Raw genomic sequence first — 20,749 nt, 5'->3', positions numbered from 1 at the left:
CAAATACTAGATTTAGAATGCTAACCTGATTATATGTTTTCTCGTGTTTGTAAAGTTCTTTCTTGAACTGCATTATGTTCCATAACAATGTATTTGTATTCAGTCATAGGGTCTTAAAACAAGACTTCTCTATATAAACTTAATAAAACTGATGTAATAAACAATGTTAACACTCCATGAAAATCTTGTCATGTTTGGTAGAAGAACTACATTCAAAAAATCTTTTTAAAGCAGTAGCCTCTTTCAGCCACTAGATGGCGACACATGACGCCATCATAGGTGCGAGGGATTATTTACTCACGTCTCAGTTTTACTTTACACAAATGCTTGTATTCCTTTTTTTAATCATATTTTTGCTGACAAGAGTTTGTTCTTTTTTTAGTTAAAGGAAAGTAACACCAGTTGTGATCTTGTCAGGTTTTCCATCAGCAACATAAACATTCACCAAAGGAGATTTGGTTTGGTTCTAGGGAGAAAGACATGGGACGCATACTTAAAAATGTCCAGTTTCAGTGAAGAATGATGTGTTCTTTATTTTTATAACTCATAAAATACCATTTTGCTTGATAGGTTTATTTTTTGTCAGATGGGCAATACACAATTCAAGGTTTTAAAGATGATTTTGTGAATTGAGAATATTTTAAGCCTTGTTTCATTCGATTTGTATTTTTTTAATTGTACGTGTGGATGATAAAGATTTTATTGCTTGACTACTTCTTTATTCTCAATGCTATTGTCTCAAACTGCTCTCATTGCTGTGTTGTGTTCCCCTTTTAGAACGTCTCAGAAACAAGGGTGCTTGAGCCATCTAAAGCTTTCAAGAGAAATTAAAGAAAATTGCTGAATATACCATAAATAGTTGTTTTTCACTTGTAAATCTTCACAGTGTAACCCTTATGAAACTTTTACTCAACCATAGAAAAACAGAGGAGGAGGAAAAACAGACTAGGAATCTCAGTTGTCTGTATTCCCATACAGCTAAGCTCAGTCTTTTTCTGTTCGTTGCAATCCATTAAACAACCCAAATCCTCTCTTGAGAGGAGGAAAATAATCAGGAGGAGGGATTAGAGAATGAGAGGAATGAGAGGGGGTAGAGTTTTAGAAAGTTGGTGGAGGAGGAGATTAGGAGAGTGGGCAAAAAAGAAAAATAGATGGAGAAAATGGAGAGCCTGGAAAGAGGCTGTAGGGAGAAGAAAGGAAGAAAAGAGACTTTCATTGGAGGTTCTTGGAAGCAGAGAGTTAGGAGAAGGAAACAGAAAAAGATGACAAAAGTGTAATAGTGGTCTTCAGGCAGTGTTTCCTTTCACCTGCAAACAAATTCCTCTGCTGAGAAGTAGGGTTATATGAAGAGTGATTCTTCTAATAAAACTGAGGGACAATAGTTACGGCTCAGCAGGGACATTTTGTCTCCTTTTCCTACACGTCTTTGCTCCCCTCCCTTGTGTCGCCCAATAGACTCAGAAAGGAGCCTGAACAGAGGGGGCCTGAACATAGGAGTCTCAAGGGCTGCACTCAGAAACGTTCAGCAGAAATATGCTGTCCAGACTGAACAATTTCTCATCACCTGTTTATTTCTGACAACAAGGAGCACATACCTCCCCTTAAAAGATTAGGGTTTTCTTGACTGTATTATGGGTAACAAATCTTTAGTTCAAATCTTATTGAACCCTTTAAATTGAGTAGAGGTTTGAGTAGAGGTTTCTCTTCATAGACTCTCTTGAAGTTCCTTAAATCTCTTGTTTGATCAATTGTGACTGCTTCTCTGAGTCCTTCACTTCTCAAGAAGCAGGAAAAGGTGGGACACACAGAAAAGTCCTGGTTGCATAAGTGATTGCCCCCTGAAACTACTACTTTGCTAAACTATTTAAATCATGTTCAGCAATCAGACTTTTATAGTTAACACCTGCCATCAATTAACAGTGATACAAAATAAATACACAAACTCCAATATTCCCCATATATCTGGGCCAAAGAGTATAGTCTTGCATTTCAAACAAAACATCCAGATCTTGCTAAAGTCTCCCAAAACCTTGTGGAAATTTTGGTTATCACTCCAATTAGGGTAAACTGCTACTAGTGTCACCACCATCGACTGTCAAAAACACACAATTGTGAACATTGCCAAAAACACACTCTACCCACAGTGAGCCATGTTGGTGACGATATCATGATTTCTTTTCTTCAGGAGGGACTGGGGTTCTGTCAAAGTATGAAATAATTACCAGCTCTAGACACAAATAAGCTTTGAGGGACAAAAAAAAAAAAACTAATCGTTCAGGTGACTGTTAGAAAGCTGATGTCAGAGCCAAGCAGGGATGATGCATCATCCCTGCAGAAGCATTTACACTTTCTACCACAGAAGTGTGAATGCTAAGCATTACCTTAAGGGCGGGTATTTTATGCAACCAGATTACTCCAGTTTTTTTTATTATTTATTTATTTATTTTTACAATTTTTAGCTAAAACAAAGTCCTGGAACATTGAAATCACTGAACTGCAAAATTCTTAATGTCAGCAAGATGGTAATGGGATAACAACCGATTATCGTGCTTTTGTACACCTTGTTTTTTGTTTGCTTTTTTTCATATATGATTTGCTTTTAATCATATTAGTTGGGATTAGCTGAAACAACACTAAAGAAAATCTCTCTGGTAACTGTTTGAGTTCGGGAAATGAAAATGAGCCCCGGTCAGAGCTAATAAAATGCATGGTAGCACTAACAGGTCCTCGTACACCCATATTGTTGGGCTTAATTTGCATTATCTCATGGGAAGACACAAAGTTTCTTCCTCTCAAACTCTCCCACAACTCTTTTCTCACCAGTTTTCATCTTCCCCCACCCTCACCTTTTTTTCCCTTTCTTATTTCATTCAACTTTTTCCACTCATGCATGGCGGGATGCTCAGGCTCAAAGACACACAAACACAAACTTTGTCTCTATGGCCCATATGTTGACCTGTGGTGGACCTGAATGCAGCCATCTGCCTGCCTTTCCTCTGTCCCGCAGCGCAGGAGTGTGGGATAATGTCTCTAGGAAACAATGCCACATACCCATACAAGCACACACATGCCTCTAAACCCTGCACAGCTAACCAATCACTCCCAGGAAGGCCAACCCATCTGCTGTTGCAGAGTCTAGATAATAGAGCTTGAGTGTGTGCAAAATAAAGACTTCTTATGAGTCAATAATGAGGATTCTTAAGAAAACCATTCCCTTAATGATAGGCACCAATATATTTTATACATATTATGCCAAACATGGCTAATTCTGCCATGTTTTAACCAAGAAACCTTGAAAACTGAAAATTAAACAATCTTCAATCATGTTTTGGTCATTAGACTAGAGAAGACTAAACTAGGTCACACCTCACACAGCTGAGCTGGAAGAAAGTAAAAAGGAGTATAAGTGGAAATAATATCAGAATAAATATCATACACATCCTGAGCTTCTCTGTATTTTGTCATGGTAAAATGACAAACTGTTATATTGGGTTATTTTTGGATATTATGTTAGAAACCATCAGAGACAAATGCATAATTGTGTAAGAACGGCGGCATCACATGGCTTTCCAAAGTGTTTACAAGTAAAAATCCAAAAGGCCTTCATCTGTTTTATATCTACTTCATCCTCTCTATCTACTCTTTAATCTGATGTTCCTATTTAAAACTATTGCATTCAGAAGTTAAGTAATCAATATGTAGTCCGCCTGTGTGTAATGAATCTTCAGTATAAGCAGCTGCTGTGTGAAGACTTCAGGAGAATATTAATGACCAAAGGACATCATGAAGATCAAGGAACAGGGCAGAGAGGTGGTGAAAGTTGTGGAGAAGTTAAAAGCAGGTTGTAAAACTGTGTCCCTGGGCTAAAAGCACAGTGCAGTCATTGGAAAATGAAAGTATGGCACAACTAAGCTAATCGGTAGGATAAAGAATGTATTAACCAAAGAACAGCCTAGAGGCCTGGAAAGTCTAGAAAAGCAGCAAAAATCCTTGTTGATTGCCTGTAAAATTGTTGATTTGACAGCCATTAATCATACAATCTGCAAATTGAGCTCTAGTTCATTGTGGGGAAGAAAAAGGCATTCATTATGGTAAATGACAAAATTTTACCAAAACTCTCACCTTCTGCAGGAAAAATGTTCCTGCAGAAGAATATTCTGGCAATTATCCTGATCAACAATTTCTTATAAGTCCTGGGATCCAACAAAGATCCATTTTGGGAACACTTATTTCTTGAATATAAAACTGATTTGTCTAATCCCCCCTGTCAAACTCAAGGCCCGGTGGCCAGATCTGAACCACCGTAGCTTTTTATGTGGCCCTCCAGACTTCAAATTACATCAATAAGTCCCTCCAGTTTTTCACAAATACTAAAAATTCACACAAAATCAACAGATCCCCACATTTTATCGCACTTTTTTCTCAAAATAGGTAAGAACCGTTGGGTTTAACTGACTGTTGTCTCAGCCTTATATGGTATCAAGTTATAGTAATTTATATAACCAGTAATAAAAAGTCACTTTCAACATACGCATTCATATGTTAGTGCTGATATCATAATTTCTTACAAATATTTCTAAATTAACACCATAAAATCTGTGTTTTCATTACCAAGAGCATCAAAAACAATCATAAAATCCTATTTATTGACAACAGTTTAATTGGTTTTGTAATATATTCTGGCAGAACTGGCCCTTTAAGAACATTCAGTTTTGATACGACCCAAAACGAAACTGAGTTTGACATCCCTGGTCTGATCCAATGCATTGGTTTTTGTACTTCTTGCTGATGATAGCAATTTGTTTTGGTTGTAAAATTTTTCTCAGCTATCATCACTAAACTAATGCTTATTTGGAATCTACAAAAAGTTTAATCTGTTTCTCTTAATCTATGTAAATCTAAACTGTACATCCAGTTCTTATCTCTCAACTGGATGCAGTATCGGAGGTCTCATTTTCTGGTTTTCTTGGTGTTTTAATAGAAAAACCATATACGTTGGAAAAAATCATTTTCATTTTATTTCCACATAGAAAACATATTTTTATAATTGAATTGTATGTCAACTCTAAAGGCTTAAAAGAGAAACCTGTCCATCTGCTGAACTTTCTACACTGAACTGCAGCGTCTCAGTTCAGTGGCAGTTCCACTACATACATAAAATCATCTGGGCTTAACCTCCATCTGTTCAAGAACTCCCTGTTGCCAGAACAGATCTACCAAGATCATAAAAGATTTCACTCGCACTGCATATGGTTTGTTTTAATGTCTATCCTGTGGAAAACGTTACAGCAGTTCAGAACAACCAGGTTTAACTTGTTCCCCCATCCCAGGCCATCACAAAACCAAGCTGTTAAATTTCTGTACATTCTTTATACATGTTTCATATTTGAACAAATGGGTATAAATGACTCAAACTTACTGTTACGATCTTGTTCGTTTCGTTACTCACTGCTTTATTACAAGTTTATACTTGTGCAGTATAACAAAACGAGTGCAATAGCAGTATCATGTGAACAATGTGCAATATTTCCTTTCTCATTCTGATAGGCTGTGCTTTATATAATTTATATTGTAGCATTCAGCTATGTTGTATAGTATGAGTAACAGTTTACCAATCTTTGCAATATTCTTCTTTCGTTCATTAGTTTATTTTTTTCCATGAAATTTTTTTCGCCAATTTGAATATTTCAAGTTGTAGTTTTTGAGTTCACTGAGGTGAATTTCACAATAAACCCCTTGGTGTTTTTTTTTTTTTTGTTTTTTTTGTTTCACTTTCACATTTTATCTTTTTTGGCTGTTTGATTTCGAATTGTACAGAAAGAATAAAGAGAGCCAATGCTGAAAGAAACCCACGAGATAACACATTTGATTTTGCAAGAAAAGGAATGCAGGAAGCCTGTGGAAGATGATCAGCTAAAAATGACAAGAACTTAATTTTTTTTGTTGATATACAACATATGATGAGGTGTAAAACAAACATCATCCCCAATATGAAAGAAGGTGTGGGCAACAGCATGCTCTCTCTGCTCTTCTTTAGCAGAGGCAGTAAAGTTACACTGTTAGCCTCAAAGAAAACCTACTGGATGCATCAAAAAATTGAATACTGGGGAAGATGCAGAGATCCCTGACAAAAAATACTTTCAAATTTTGTGGTGCTACCAAAGACAAAGCTTTTTTTTATTTTTTTTGCTAAAAGAAAAACTGCAGCAAAAAAACTTTCCACATATTGTGAATGCAAATTAATATAATGCTGTTATTTATATTGGGGGACACCATGTACCATTTTCCTTCCTGCTCACCCATAAATAATCCTTTGTGAGCAGACTATAGAAGCTCAGTAGTAAAGAACTTGTAAACACAGTGGATTCAAAGTATTTGGTTGTTGTTTTAAAATGACAAGATTTAAAACCATCATGGTTATCCTTTTCATCAGCCATCCTTGTTCAACTTGTGCACTTCTTACATCATACATGCACTTTTGCAAGAAAAAGAATGTGAATATCTCACCTTTAAAAGTTCAAGTAATGGTATAAAAAAGTAAAAATATGTCTCAACATTTAAGCCATGTATTAAAATATTTTTCTCTTTAAATTTAAGAATGAAATGTTCAATAGTCCTTTTGCACTGGATGCTCACAGATAACTTTATATTGTGACCAATAAGGATGAGAGCAAAAAAAAAAAAAGTTAGTCAACTAAATATAAAATTCAAGACAATACAAATTTTCGTTCTACTCTTAATCTCTATATTTTAACTTAAACCATTCATGGTCACTGGAGAACTGCAGTCAATACTGAAAACAGATATGACAGTCAAGTCATTTCCTGCTTCCTTCTTTCCTTCCTGTTGCACCTAAAAACCTGTCAATGGCCGCATGCAGTCTGCAGATGCATGCAGCCTGCAACAAAGTCAACACATGTAGATTATGCAAAAAGATGGAGCAAAGGGAAATCATAGGTTCTGCCTCATTAGCATATCTGTTAAGTGAGAAACAAAGAAACATTTTTTAAAAAAGAAAAACTTTATTTTCAGTAGAAAAAGGCAGAAGAAACCCAAATATATTAAACTCGATACAAGCATTAACTGAGAAGTCCTCTATAAATACGTTAAAATAAATTAAAGAAATTAATTTACTAAAGATGTTCACCTTTATCTCTAAACAGGTCTCAAACTTGTCGACGAAAAAGGCGATTCTTAAATAGACCAGGAACATCACGACGCCTGTTCGTCTAACTAACTACTGTAAACACACGCACACACGAAAAAAAAAAAAAAAAAGCAAAAAAAAAAAACAAAACAAAACAAACAAACAAAAAAAAACAGCCGAGTAATGTTTCTAGAACACTAAGCATACGTACTCTAAACGTCTACAGTATGCCGGATCTAATTCAATAAGGCAACGGACACATTTCAAGTGGATCTTATAAGAACAGTATGAAGCCGTAACAGCAAGGATTAACACTGAATGATGGAGAGATGCAACAAGATGAGAATCACTAAAACATTTGATGAAGATGTAATGGTGCACCCATGGATGAGAGCAAGAAAGACAAAAAGAAAAACAAAAAAAACCCAACAAAAACAAAGACTCACTAATAGCAAAGTCTGTGTCAAAGTTCAATTCAAAACAACATTAGCACCTAAAACATTTGCTAAAGCCAAATGCCAATAGCTGGCATTTCGTTTATGCTTCAAACTGTAGCTTAGACGTGCTGGTTAGGCATGCAAGTGGCGCCCACAAGCTGGCAACGCATACCAAGATAGTCTGAATTAATGCTTCCAAGAAAAAAGGTTGAGACTCAACCTATTTCCATCTCTCCAAACAAATCAGAATCTTTGTTCAACAACGTAACGGGACCCGATAAAAACATTACAGGCACATCGTAAAAAATAAAAAACAAAACAAAAAGAAAAAGAAACAAAAAAAAAAAACAGACAACCCTCTGACTTACAGGTTTAAGGCCAGTAATCTAAACATAACCTCAGACTGCACATTTACAAAAAAAAAAAACTATTTCACAAGCTTATAAACAACACTGTTTACAGTTATTGGAGCAAACTCCTGAACATTGGTCACCGTTTGTTTGACCGTAATTAGGAAGTCTGAGCTGCAAAAACATGTCCTCTTTGGCTTCACATACTGCAAACCATTCATGAAACATTTCAACAAGTGAATGATAGTGCGGTTGAGCAAATCAATCATATCACACTGATTTGGATTTCTTTTGGCTGTTTGTCTTCATGGCACATATAAACTATTTAGGTAAAGAATAAAAGCCCATTTGTTGAAGTAAAACTACTACGGTGATATGTATTCTTTAGTTTAAGCATCAGTGTGGCTTGTGCGTGTTGGGGTAATAATTTAGCCACATACATCTACACAGGGAAATCTCTATAAAGTGTTTTGAGTCTGCCATCAAGTCCTCGTCTTCTGTAATGCCACGCCGTTTGTAAAGAACGTCTTATGTGTCAGTCAGGCGAAAATATACTGAGGTTAAAGGTGAGAACATTTCATTTCAAAACCTCTGCTGCTTTTAGGCAGAAGGCAGCAGCAATCTTATGGGACAGAGAGCTGGCTGAACACCGCCAAGCGCTTCCCGTTGCCGTCGTTGCTCCCCCCGCATGACTCTGAGCTACTGAGGGAGCTGGTGGAGCTGCCGCCATCCTGATCCTGATCTGACAGGGAAGTATAAGACAGAGAGCGGGCATCAAGCGACCCCAGGAGATGGTCGGTACTGCTGGGGCTTTGTTGGAGGGAGGGTGAGCTGGTGGGCGACAGTCCACTGGGGGAGTAGCCCGAGTCGGGGGAAGGCAGGAAGTGGGAGCGCAGGTCGGTTTGGGCAACGTGGCCCGCTGAGGGCTGGCACTGCTGAACGCCAGACACCTCGAAGGCAGAGTCCATCTCCAGGAAGGCGCTGGAGAGGAGGTCGGTGATATCGGCACAGGAAGCGGGAGAGCCTGATGAGCCGCATGTAAACGAGGCGGCGGTGGTGGAGGGGGCGGGGGTGTGGCTAGTTAAGACTGACTGGAGGACATGCTGAGGAGCGGAAGGAAAGCCAGCAAAGCTAAAGCTGTGCCTAATCAGAGGCGGCCTGTGAGAGCGCAAGGACGAAGAAGAGGAGGAACCTGCTGGCTGGTGAGAAACATTAAGGGTGGAGGAGAATGACGAGGACGAGCGAGAAAAGGCGGTTTTTTTCTCTTCCTCGCTGTTGTGGATAAAGTGACAGCGGATCCCGTACGGGCAGAAGCCGATGGTGTGAAAGGTGCGACAAGGCTCCGTCTTGTATTTAGGATGTCTGTTTAGATCACGTAGCTCTTCCGGGCCGTGGGCGAACTGGCACTTCCCACCGTACTTGCACAGGCCGTTCTCTGTGAAAGATCTGCAAAGTTCGGTTTTGTAGCGTGATGAGGAGCTGGGTGACGAAGAGGCAGCGGCGGCTTGTATGGCAGTGGGGCTCATGTCGCTTTGGGACGTCTTCAGTTCAGCGCTGGGCCAGTCCAGGCTTGCTGCCGGCATGCTCCTCGTCTCCACCAGGCTCACAGAACGTTGGGAGAGAAAACCAAACTTTCCCCACTGGTTGGAATTAGCAGCAAGCTGGGAGGATGACGGGCTTTCTGACGGCTGCCCCCATTGGCTGGAGGCCAGAAACAGGCCGTCTGACGAATCAGCAGGGAGGCTGGACAGAGAGAACGAGGAGCTTTTGCACAGATCACTGGCGTAACCCGGAGAAGTCATGGCCAGGTTCACAGAGGGAGGCGGTCTGTTCTGCTCTCCAAGGTCAAGACTGAGAAAATGCTGTAAAAAATAAAAAAAATTAATAAAAAAAGAGGAAAAGAACGTGTTAAAATGTTTAACCACAACATTAGTATTTCTTTGACCCTGTTTCGCTTTCTGATTTGAGGCAGTCTGAATGGTCTGGGCTGCAAATCAATTTAGTTTTTGTTTACTTTTACCCAAAATGATTTCACACAAAAGAAGCAGACCTTTTGGAAATCATTACATAGGGTTTCAATCTGTTGCTGTGTTTCAACAAAAAAGCATCCTTGATGTGCACAATTCACTCAGCCACAGATCAGAGATGGTACATTTCCAATTTTAACAAGAATCAGCAGGTCAAAAGGATAGAAACCTGGAGGTTTTTCTTTCTACATCAACAGCAGATATGTCACTGTATTTTCTTAACATGCATTTGATCTAACCAGCTGAGTACATCTACTAATCAAAATGAAGAGCATGAATGGCTGACCGTTGTGTGCATTAGCTTATCAAGACATAGATAAAATGTTATATTTGGTTAATTATGTACAGGCATCCAGCCTGTTGATAAACACACGTTTTCCTTCCACTCAACTTTTGCATCAAGCACTCAATAGGCAGGATGCATGGCAAATACCTTTTAATGCGTTTCGTAGTTTGTTTAGACTCAAACTTCTATAATAAAATCTCTATTATAAATGCAATGCATTTTCTAATTTTGCCAAATTTTGACTTTTTATTATTAACTGCAAGCCAAAATTGGCAAGATGTGTATGGGTAAATATTTGAGCTGTATCAAAGTGTAATTAAAAAAAAAATTAAATCCTAAAACCAGAGATTTTTTTTCAATATGCACCTTTTAGTTCGACATTAAAAACTTAGTGAAAATGTTACTGTTGTCATTTGACATTTAGAAGATAAACACTTTTATTCAGAAACCAGTTCATTGCTGTAGATTAATGTTTTACGTTGATTTATATGAATATTTCTATAACGTAAATATTTGCAAACCTTTTGAATTTTTTTTATTAAAGTTATTTAGGTACTGCTCCATGGCAGCTAGTCATTATAGCAACTTGCTGAATAACACCATTTAAAGTGTTTTAAAGCACTTTTTAAATATTAACCAGTAGCCTGTCTTGGTTTACTTGGCAAAGAAGGTAAGGCAGTGAGCAGTGAAGTGTTGCTGCAGCTGTGCAGATGTAGGAAATTCACATCTGGACAGCCAACTGTCCAACAGCTTCTCGCAGCAAGGCACCTATCCCTGTGCAGTTGAATTAACAACTAGTGTTAAATTCCCAGAAACTTTGCAATCAATAAACTACAGCGAACAGGCCTCAGAGCAAGTTTGGTGGAGAACATCTGTAAACAGGACATGGGTGCGAACTAAAAAGGTTTGATTCTGAATGTCCATTAAGGTTTCCCTCAACAAAGCAGTCACTCTGTATCCACGACAGTACATTTGTGTTTTGTCTATTTTTATGAACAACCGCAGTGCAGAGAGAGAGAGAGGATTCGTACACATCCACATTCCCGCAGATAGATCCCTTCTTATTAAGAACGGAGTTACAAACGGTCTTCCTGGAGAAAAATCACTCCAAGTGCAGCTCGATGCAATTTTAAAATTAAATTGACCGCCTGCAGGACCAGAGGGCTGACGCTGCGCCTGAGATGATCCAAATTTTCCCCCTTGTTAGGTTTAGTGTTTTTACTGCATTCTGTCTTAACTGAGGCTGTGCTTAGATAGAATTTCAAACATGGCGATCAAAACACTTTGATTGGTTGCTTTACTCCATGAGCCTCCCTCCAGCTCTTGATGAAAACAGTTCTTTCCTCTAGCTCAGGTCAGAGTTGAAGCCAAAACTTCACCAGTTTATTAGTGCCAGTTGTTATAAATTTAACCCTAATAACTGCCCCTTCAGTGCAGAAGGGGGTCAGAAATTGAGAAAGAAAGAGATATTATTGTTTTACATGGTGCATTTAGCAGAGATGCACCAAAAATTAGCTTATATCTGGAACTGGATGATTTGTGGGTGCTTCATCCTGACCAGCGACTGCATGGTTAAAAAACAAATCAGAATTTTTAAAAAATATGTTGTTTAAATCAGAATCAATAAAAGATTAGAAAAGCTGATCTTAGTCACCTCAGCTAAAAGAAATGCACACAGGAGAACAAAGTTGTTTTCTTAATAATCAACAAACATTGTTAATACAAGCCTAAGCAGAATGCAATGGATGGTTTGTAAAGCCAAAGGAAAAACAAACATTTTCAGAGTAGTTTTATCACCAGAGGTATGTGCTGCTGCTCTGGACATAAGCTTAAAGAAACAGAGAAACTTGGGTTTGAAGCTAAAACGAGCTACAATACAAGCAACATAAGCAAAGCAGAAATATGAACAGGCGCACAGTGACTGCAGCTCAATACGAAGAGGAAAAATCCTAAGTTACAACTCAGTTTGACTTCGCTGTTTTGAATAAACTTGCTGGCAGTTACTTCTTTAAATCGGCCTCTTAGCTTCAAATTCAGTCTGAAAAGGCGGGGAATAGATTGAGCGCTATATTAAGCATGAAAAGTTGGAAGAATGTCGCTCAGTTTGCCGATAGGCCGCTGTTATGAAGAGGTTGCTGAACAGGCGCCACAACGCTCCGACTGCCTAGCTTCGACTTAGCAGACAAAACAACCAACAGCAACAGGACTGAAACCGGCCGTGGACCCCGAAAGCGACCTTTTTGCAACGCAAGGAAAGAAAACCCAAAGCCCCAAGCGAGTAAACTATTTGTAGAGTTCGTGGAGCAGCTAAAAAAAGCTAATGTTAGCACCCTGCAGAGTTTTAGCTAACCAACTTGTCCTCCGCTCAACTTTTCTTTTGCGCGTTTCCGCCCCCTTGCTTCGTTTTACCTTGCTCATTATGTCTTCCAGTTCGGAAAACTGGTTGAGAGGGTGAGATGGCATCCTCGCCTCTGTGTGGTCCAGTTTACCCCTGCTGCGGCGGACGTGTGCAGTGCGTTGGCATGAGTTTCGTCAGAAGTTTTCAGCAGTTGCTGCTAAACAAGCCCTGGGACGGAGACCACGTGTGGATTTAAAACCTAACAGCGCCGTTTGGCTCCTCCCACTGGAGTCTGAGCGCATGCAGGACACCAAATCGGAGAAGCAAAACCCCTTGAACAAAAATGTGTATTTATGTTTTTTTTCAGAGCGATGTGGTTCTTATGAAGGAGACTGTATTAAGCATTACTCTTTCTTGAGTGTCATTGACTATCATGTTAGCAGTTCTTCCAATAGTCGTGTTAGCATAGCCTTGTCAAAACAATGGTGGTCTGTATTTGTATGGTGCTTTATCAAGCCTGTGGGCTCCAAAGAGCTTTAAACTATAGTTAATTATTCTATTCACTTCCACATTCACACCTGATGGTGTTAAGCAACATTGTAGCCACAGTTCCTACCTCCTGAGCCACTTTTGCCCCCAAAAAACAAAAAATATTACTGAATAAAATATATGTATATTTATCTATTTTTTCACTGATTTTGAGATAAGCTATCATATGAGTGTATATTTTTGATTTTTTCTCTCTCAAAGAGGGCGTCCCATCCATATAACAGCATTGCCACACCAAGAAGCCTGAAAACAAAGAGCTACTTGAAATAGACTGAAGAAATGTAGAAGTACGTAGTCTCACACCAGAAAGAAACAGAAGAAAACAGGCAGATAAGACACCTGGACATATGGTTAGGGATGACTGCCTCTGGAGACAGCCTGACAGTCTGAGACAGATGAAAGCAAGCAATGTCTTTGATTTCAAAGGCAAAGGCAGATGTGTGAAAATTTCCACTGCAGCTGAGTTGAGCCATGAAAATATAAGTCACACTTTCACACGCAGAGATGAGTTTGTTTTTTTCTCTTGGAACGTCGGCAAAGGAAATATATATTATAGCAAGTTAAAACTTTACATCACTGTACCTAGGAGCTTCCACTGGCTTTAAACCTACAATTCAGTCTTGGAAAAACACCACGTGACTTCTAGTTAGTACTGTGGCTAACTAGAAAAGAAGCCACAGAAAACCTAATCTTACCACCATCAGAGGTGATAAGGCTTGTTTTTACAAAGGCAGAACAGACACATCCAGACAGGTTCACTAGGAGGGAAACTACCAGATCTCTGGCATTACTGGGAATTTACAGGAGTACGCTCACAAGCTTCATAAGAATTGTCTCAAATTTTGTGAGGGCTATTTTAGTTTGCAACAACTCAAGCAAAGGAGTATAGGCATCATGAAAGAAACTGGGAACTCACTTTACAATTAGACAAACAATGTTATGATTGTGACAACATTTCAAAGTATGAGGTTATTCTAATATTTTTTTTCTTCGGCCTGCACATTGAAATTGTCAAAGAAAAATAAATGTAACATTTGAAAAGCATTCGACTGTGTCTTTAAATGTTCTACTAAAAACATCCCTAATACTTCAACTCAGACCTCCAAGCCGCCTCGAAAGATGTAGTCAGCTGAGAACAAAGCCATCCAAAAAACTTTGTTTTACCCCAGCCAACTGGTCCCCATCAAGTGCGTGTGTCTCTGTGTGCATTTGGGTGGGCATGCTTGTGTTTGTTAATGTCTGAAAGTGTGTGTTAAACCGTTCCAGAGATGAGTGTGTCCCACTGGTCAAATCTCCACACCCTAAAGGATGTGATCAGCCACCTTTCTGCTCTGATTTCCTTTTGAAACATAAAGAGTGCCACAAATTGAAGACTATCACTTCATTTATGGATTAATTTGCATGTATATGTGAATTACTTGGATTGTTGCTGATCCCTGGTGTAAAACGAATATCACATGGTCAAAAAAATTGACCATGTGATATGTCAGTTTTTCTTTTTTTTTAAATAAATTTGCAAACATTTACATATTCCTGATTATTTTCTGCCAAGATGGGATGCTGAGTGTACATTCATGAGGAATAATATGAACCTTTTTGATTTGAGCAAATGCCTGCAACGAGTGAAACATTTAAAGAGGTCTGAATACTTTCCCTACTCCCCATTGTATGCTAATAATATCACATGTAATGTTAGTTAGCTTTCCAACATTAGAAATGAAGGTTTATGATTTGTGAAAGCTTTTTTTTTTTATTATAGTGTCTTTCTAAACAACAGGACATTTGCGCCTTAAAAAAACTTGTACCATGTGTTTATTTAGTAAATCAACAAGCCTTGGCTGTAAACAAGCTAAGTGGGTTTACGTCCGTAAAGAAGAAAAATAAAGTTTGGTGAGTCTGGGATTACTCTGGGTAAGAGTTGGAGGATTATGTGTGAGTGGGTAGGGGAGTGAAGTGCAACAAAAAGGGGGGAGGGGACGAGAGAGGAGGTGAGAGAATTGAAAGAGAGTTCTTGCTTCTTGTTGAGTCCAGCTGGGCTGGAGGGCCTTTTGAGTACAATGAGCTCAATGAGCTGCTGACTCAACTAGCAAACCAATGACCCACCTTCTAAGACTCCTTCTCCATGCACACACAGCATAAAAAACAGTATATGGTGGGTTCGGTGGGTCTTGTTAGGAGAACAGACATGGGGAGAGAAGGCTAAATTGGGGCTATTTAAGAGAATGGGAGGAAAATAAAGAGAAAGGATTGTTGAACGTATAGGAAGGAGTGAGTTTTTTCTTACTGGATGTGCAAAAGTTGTCACTATTATTTCAGATAAATAAACAAAATGCATAACTGTATCCTGGAACACATTTAGTTTTTGCACTCATAAACTTGCTCATCTGAAATGACAGGCCAAGTCATCAGTAAAGATATTTGCTGACACATCTATTTGTTTTTTGGTAAGACTCAAAGGTAAAGTAAAAAACAAACAAAACAAACAAACCTTGAAGAGACTGCGTTTCATTGTGGAAATATATGTTTCTAAACCACATTAGACTACATTAACAATACTGAAGAAATGCCAAAGAAATGCCTTATGTTATGACTAAGTGTTAGTCAGAACCTTTTGGAACAATACTTATCAAGTGAAGTCATTCCTACACAGCCAAGCACATTCATCTTCAGATAAGTGGCTATTAGTACCAGTGAAATAATGACGATGATGAAGATGGGGGTGGTAGACCTCTTGAACATCTGCTTTTTAGCTCCCCACCTCTCACTACTTTATTCAGTTTTCACTGCTCTCTCACTTGTTGCTGTGTCCCCATTGCTTCCGTTTTCACTTTTTGCCACACTTAAATGTTTCAGATCATCAAATTTTTACATCAGATGAAGATGTCAAATGTGAATACAAAACACAATTTTCAAATGTTTTCTAATGCTGAGGGAAAAGGAACTGGCCCTAGGTGGAAATGTAATCATCTCCTAAATCTAATAACCAGTTGTGCTGCGCTAGGTGAAACAACTGCATTCAAGTGTTCGCAATAAGTGTGAGAAATCAGAGAAATTTTGACACTCTCTTTTAAATAATTCAGCCCTTTCAATGGTGTAGTAACATGAACATCTTGTTGAAAGTCAAAGCAAATCACCTGAATCAAATACAAGTCCAGACATTGACAACGCAATTCTTTATTCATATACTGGTTGGACTTTGTCCAATAGAATTTCTGATTTCTTTCGATATGTAATGTTCGAAAGAAATGCATGACTCCCACCACCACGTTTTACATGATGATTATTTTTTTTTTTTTCTGGTATGCCGTGTGAGTTTTTCAGGAGATGTAACAGGAAATGACCTTTCCATTTTGTCGTCTCAGGCCAGAAAATCCTTTACCAAAAGTCTTGTAGATCAACAGGTTGTTTAGTGGCTGTGGGCTTCATGGAAGGAAAAAAATAATCTGTTTGAATTAAATTAAAAAAATAGTATATCAACGTAAATGTATTTTACTCTGGCATAACATAATAAATAAATTTCTGATATCTTTACACCAAAAGTATGTCTCTTTGCATGTATATTAAGCCAAAAAACTTGGACCCAGATACACACAAACCTCTAAAAGCCCCTCACAATAGGCCTCTTCTCAGAGGTCAAAGGTCAAAAAACAACCTTAGACCTCTGACACAACCTCCTTGCTCTTCTGGTCTCCTGCTGTTGGAATTCAGTCCTGTGGATTCAATTAAGAAGGAAGAAAAGTAAAATAACTTAGAAAGCAAGATAACAGTGACAAACGTTTGTAAGAAGAAGCTGTTGAGGGCATTGAGGCCAAGTTGATGTTTTGTGTAGTGAAGAGAAAAGCAGCTGATGCTGTATACTTTGCTCAGACAATTACAATTAGCTTTCTCTCTGAGGGACTTGAAGCAGACTGAGTGTGCATAGACAGAGTCTAATAACTGCTGGGATAGTTTCAGTACAGATGAAACCTGACACACATCTTCCGAAAAGTTCCACTTTTCTCTTGTTAGCTTACAGAATATTTCCTCAAAGTCTTAGGGATCATCATGATGTTTTCACAAATCTGAAATGGGCTTTTAAATCTTTTTGGTCAGCAGTATTTTTAGCCTTGAAACCGTGAATGCTGTGTTTGTTAAGTTTCTTCCTCATTGTTGAATCACTGACCTTAACTAATGCCTGCATTGCTTTCGACTTTATTTTGGGTTATTTTTATGACTTCTGGAGTGAACTGTTGGCACACTTTTGGAGTAATTTTGGCATACTGGATACTCCCAAGAGGGTTTGCCTCTGTTTTCTTCATTTGCGTGTAATGACTCTCACTGGAGTCCAGAAGCTAGAGAAATTTACTTGCAACCCCTTCCAGAATGATACATGTAATTTACTTTATCTCTCAGTTCATGAATTTCTTAAAACCAAAGCATGCAGAGTTGTTGTTGTTTTTTGTTTGTTTTTTCAGATTCTTCATTCTGGTTGTTGTTCTTGCATCTGTCTGACAACAGTTGCAACAAAATATAGTATTGTGCATGGGATGTTAAATAAGTTGCTTCAACAAGATAAGTTTGAATGAATTTTTTTAGTCATTAAATTGAAATATGCAAAATTTGTATGAAAACAAAGATGTCTGCCTTGAATAATGGGATGGGGGTTTGGGGCAAAAGAGCTCTGTGGAGGTTGCTGTGTATTTCTGCCCTCTGTTGGATTGAAGTGTATTTGCAACTCACCAAATCAGATCTGACTAAAAATGTTTAAAGAATGATATAAATTCAATTTAAGTGATAGTAAAGTAAAAGTTTCCATCACTGCAAACTACTATATGCTTTTTGGGGAATTTTATGAGACATAAAAATGCAACAACTATTCTAATCAAAGTGGTCAGACCTCCCATTTCTTCAATGTAGACATTATTTTTTTAATGATCAGTCATGCAGTTTTTAATGTCAAAGCATGCATATGGTAAAATATTTTCTCTGAAATGTTAAACAATGGCTGCGTTGTATTAGTTTGATAAAATTAAAACAAGGTTCTTGACATGAGTGGCGGTTTGAGGTGGTAAAGATGCAATAATGATGGCTTTTAATGAACAAACAATACACAAAATCCTGGCAGCACAGATGAGCAGCAACAGTATGGAGAATAATATGTGATGTGTGTCAACACTTGTTTAGACCGATTTTCATTCTAATTACAGTCTCAGCCTGATTTACATATCTGGATATTTTTCCCAATACTCTGAAGTTCTGAAAAATGGACTGAACAGTGCTCCATTAGATGTCTAATCTTGTCTTCTATCCATGACGTGCCTGATTTGTTCCTTAAATTACACTGTTACAGACATTACACGCTAATAAGACTTGGTATTATCTAGCGGTATCAAAGTAAAGGCTGCTGAATACATATGCACATATTTTTGGAGTTGGAAAGCTGTCCATGTCTGCGTGCATGCGTGCATGTGTGTGTGTGTAAATGTGTACTTATGTAGAAAAAATATTTTAAAAATGACAAATTCTTCTTAAATTTCCAGCAGAGGGAGGTGCTGCTCCATGACTACTTTAGTGCTTAGCGTATCCCACAGTGAAAAACTGATTAGGTCAGTTGCTTTCCCTTTAGAAATATCTTCCATCTACACATGTATTACTTTTTCATGCCTAGACTCTTTCTTTGCCACAAAATGAACACATCTTTATTAGCTGAATTTGTGTAACATGAACTAAGGCTCAGGTTGATACATTTGCAGAGGAAACTCTGACAGATAGGGGGACCTTTGGGAACTTAAATACCTGGAAGACAGCTAGTAAATGTTTGCAGTTCTTAGTGATCCAACTAAAGCCACAATAAAACACTCAGACATAATATGATTTATCACTTTGCATGGTCATCTGCTCAGTGTACAATGGTGTGGTAACAAACGCTGCTCAGGAGACAGGAAAACATATATAAAAAAATGGAACCAAAGAGCTAAAGTCAAATTTCAGCTTGTTTTCATTGGCGTTTACTATAAAAATGGAATACATCAGAAATCTGTGTAAGAACAGTGGATTGAGGACTGTGGTAAGGCAGATGCAAGAGAGAGAAAGCCTTAAAATTTCCTAAATAATAGTTATGTATGTTAGGAAGCTTAAAAGCTGAGGCTGTGTGCGTGACACCACCTTGAGAATGTTATGAAAGAGAAAAGGAATGTAGCACGAGCTGTTTGTCTCTATGTTCGCCGAGCAGATGTACATAAAAACATCTTGAACTTTCTGCTGCTGACTTTCAAAATGCACCCCTGTAAATTTTTTTTATCAGTAATTTGCATCTTTCATAGAATGAGAGAGGAAATGATCACGGACGTATAAAGAGTGAGAAGTGATGTAAGATGTTTGCATACCGACGGGCGGGCAAATGCAGAACAAGCGTCACGAGGAGACATGTTGCAACACTTGTATTTACAAAAGAGGAACACAGATGAGAAAAGAAAAAAAGAAAAAAAAACATCACTGTGCTAATTTGCACTGTCAGTCATTTTTATGTGGAAAACTTCCCAAAACATTTTACCGCTAGACTACTGACTTCCTGCCAGGACTGGTGGACATCATCAATGTATCAGAACATTTATGGAAAATTGCCAAATTCGGAAGATAGTTAAAGATTTCAAGTGACATTTATGACTTTTTTCCCACTTTGTAAAATGATCGATCAATTTTGCACCCTTTTATGGCTGTATATTCATAATTTTCTTGATACTTAACTGTGGTGTTTAACAGGGTTACAGAAGCATAACAGTTGTTATGCTAGAGCACTCTTTTTAGAGTTTATATCTATGAAGTTAAATGTTTAAGTCATAAAAATGTGAGAATTTGAGTGTATCTCACTAGCTAAGTTTTCTCTTTGAATGCCATCAAAGGGTTTTCTTAGAACTATTAACTAAGAAGGTTTTTGCTCAATAAGGGAGCACCATAAACACAGAAGAGACAGCTGTCAACAGATTATTTATGCTGCATCTCCAATGCTCGAAGTCAGGTGATCCTGGGCATGTTCAGTTTCAAGTGTCTACATGAAACTAAACATGCCCCATCAGAGGTGAGTCGTGGAATTCTCACTCATACTCATTGAGCTGTCTAGGGGTGACTAATTATATTGATGGGATTATGTCTTTAAAAGTTATAGAATATTGGTAGATTCACATGCAAAGGGTTGTGATCTGTTTGGTTAATTTTGTATATCAGCAACCAGACAGCTTGTTAAAAAAATGTGAAAGCTGTGTACATCCATGCAGGGTTTACATATGCATGAAGGGGAAAATGTATTTAGCCTGAGCTCGCTCTTGGAAATGAATCTATATGAGGAATGTGCTGGATGTGTCATAGGAAGTGTTACTGCAAAACAGTTTCCTCCCTCAGTGCTTTCCATACTTTGTACTATCCTGTGACTGGGAAGTGACTGGCTGAGCGAGGTGGATCACAATTACAGGTAGTGACTAAAGTATGGGAATGACTTTGTTTTTTCATGTCAGTCTAAAAGTCTTGCATTTTATGCAAATTGCCTACATTGGACAAAGCTGATTCAGAAATGTTAACTATATTCTTTTCCAAAATAAAAACATGGCTGAGAAACATGGCTGACATAGCCTGGGAAACA

The 20,749-nt window shown here is 38.2% G+C and overlaps 1 protein-coding gene across 1 annotated transcript; it reads right to left on the bottom strand.

Annotated features, from left to right (window-relative positions):
• Nucleotides 1–7,003: 7,003 nt before the first annotated feature.
• Nucleotides 7,004–12,822, bottom strand: zgc:114130 (uncharacterized protein LOC570332 homolog). Its single transcript, XM_055027760.1, has 2 exons — nt 12,657–12,822; nt 7,004–9,796 (listed from the first exon to the last, which is right to left on the bottom strand). The coding sequence occupies exons 1-2, from the start codon at nt 12,708–12,710 to the stop codon at nt 8,558–8,560; spliced, it is 1,293 nt and encodes a 430-aa protein (XP_054883735.1). The 5' UTR covers nt 12,711–12,822; the 3' UTR covers nt 7,004–8,557.
• Nucleotides 12,823–20,749: the final 7,927 nt, after the last annotated feature.

This window comes from Poeciliopsis prolifica, unplaced genomic scaffold (assembly GCF_027474105.1).
Source record: "Poeciliopsis prolifica strain line A6 unplaced genomic scaffold, Auburn_PproV2 SCAFFOLD004, whole genome shotgun sequence".
NCBI classification, from domain to species: Eukaryota; Metazoa; Chordata; class Actinopteri; order Cyprinodontiformes; family Poeciliidae; genus Poeciliopsis; species Poeciliopsis prolifica.
This window is presented reverse-complemented; position numbering and strand designations above follow the sequence as displayed.

Excerpts from the sequence above, each read along its gene's own strand:
- zgc:114130 (XM_055027760.1), bottom strand. The coding sequence starts at position 12,710 with ATGCCATCTCACCCTCTCAACCAGTTTTCCGAACTGGAAGACATAATG. Across the intron at positions 9,797-12,656 it reads TGGAAGACATAATGAGCAAG|CATTTTCTCAGTCTTGACCT; the intron begins GTAAAACGAAGC and ends TATTTTTTACAG.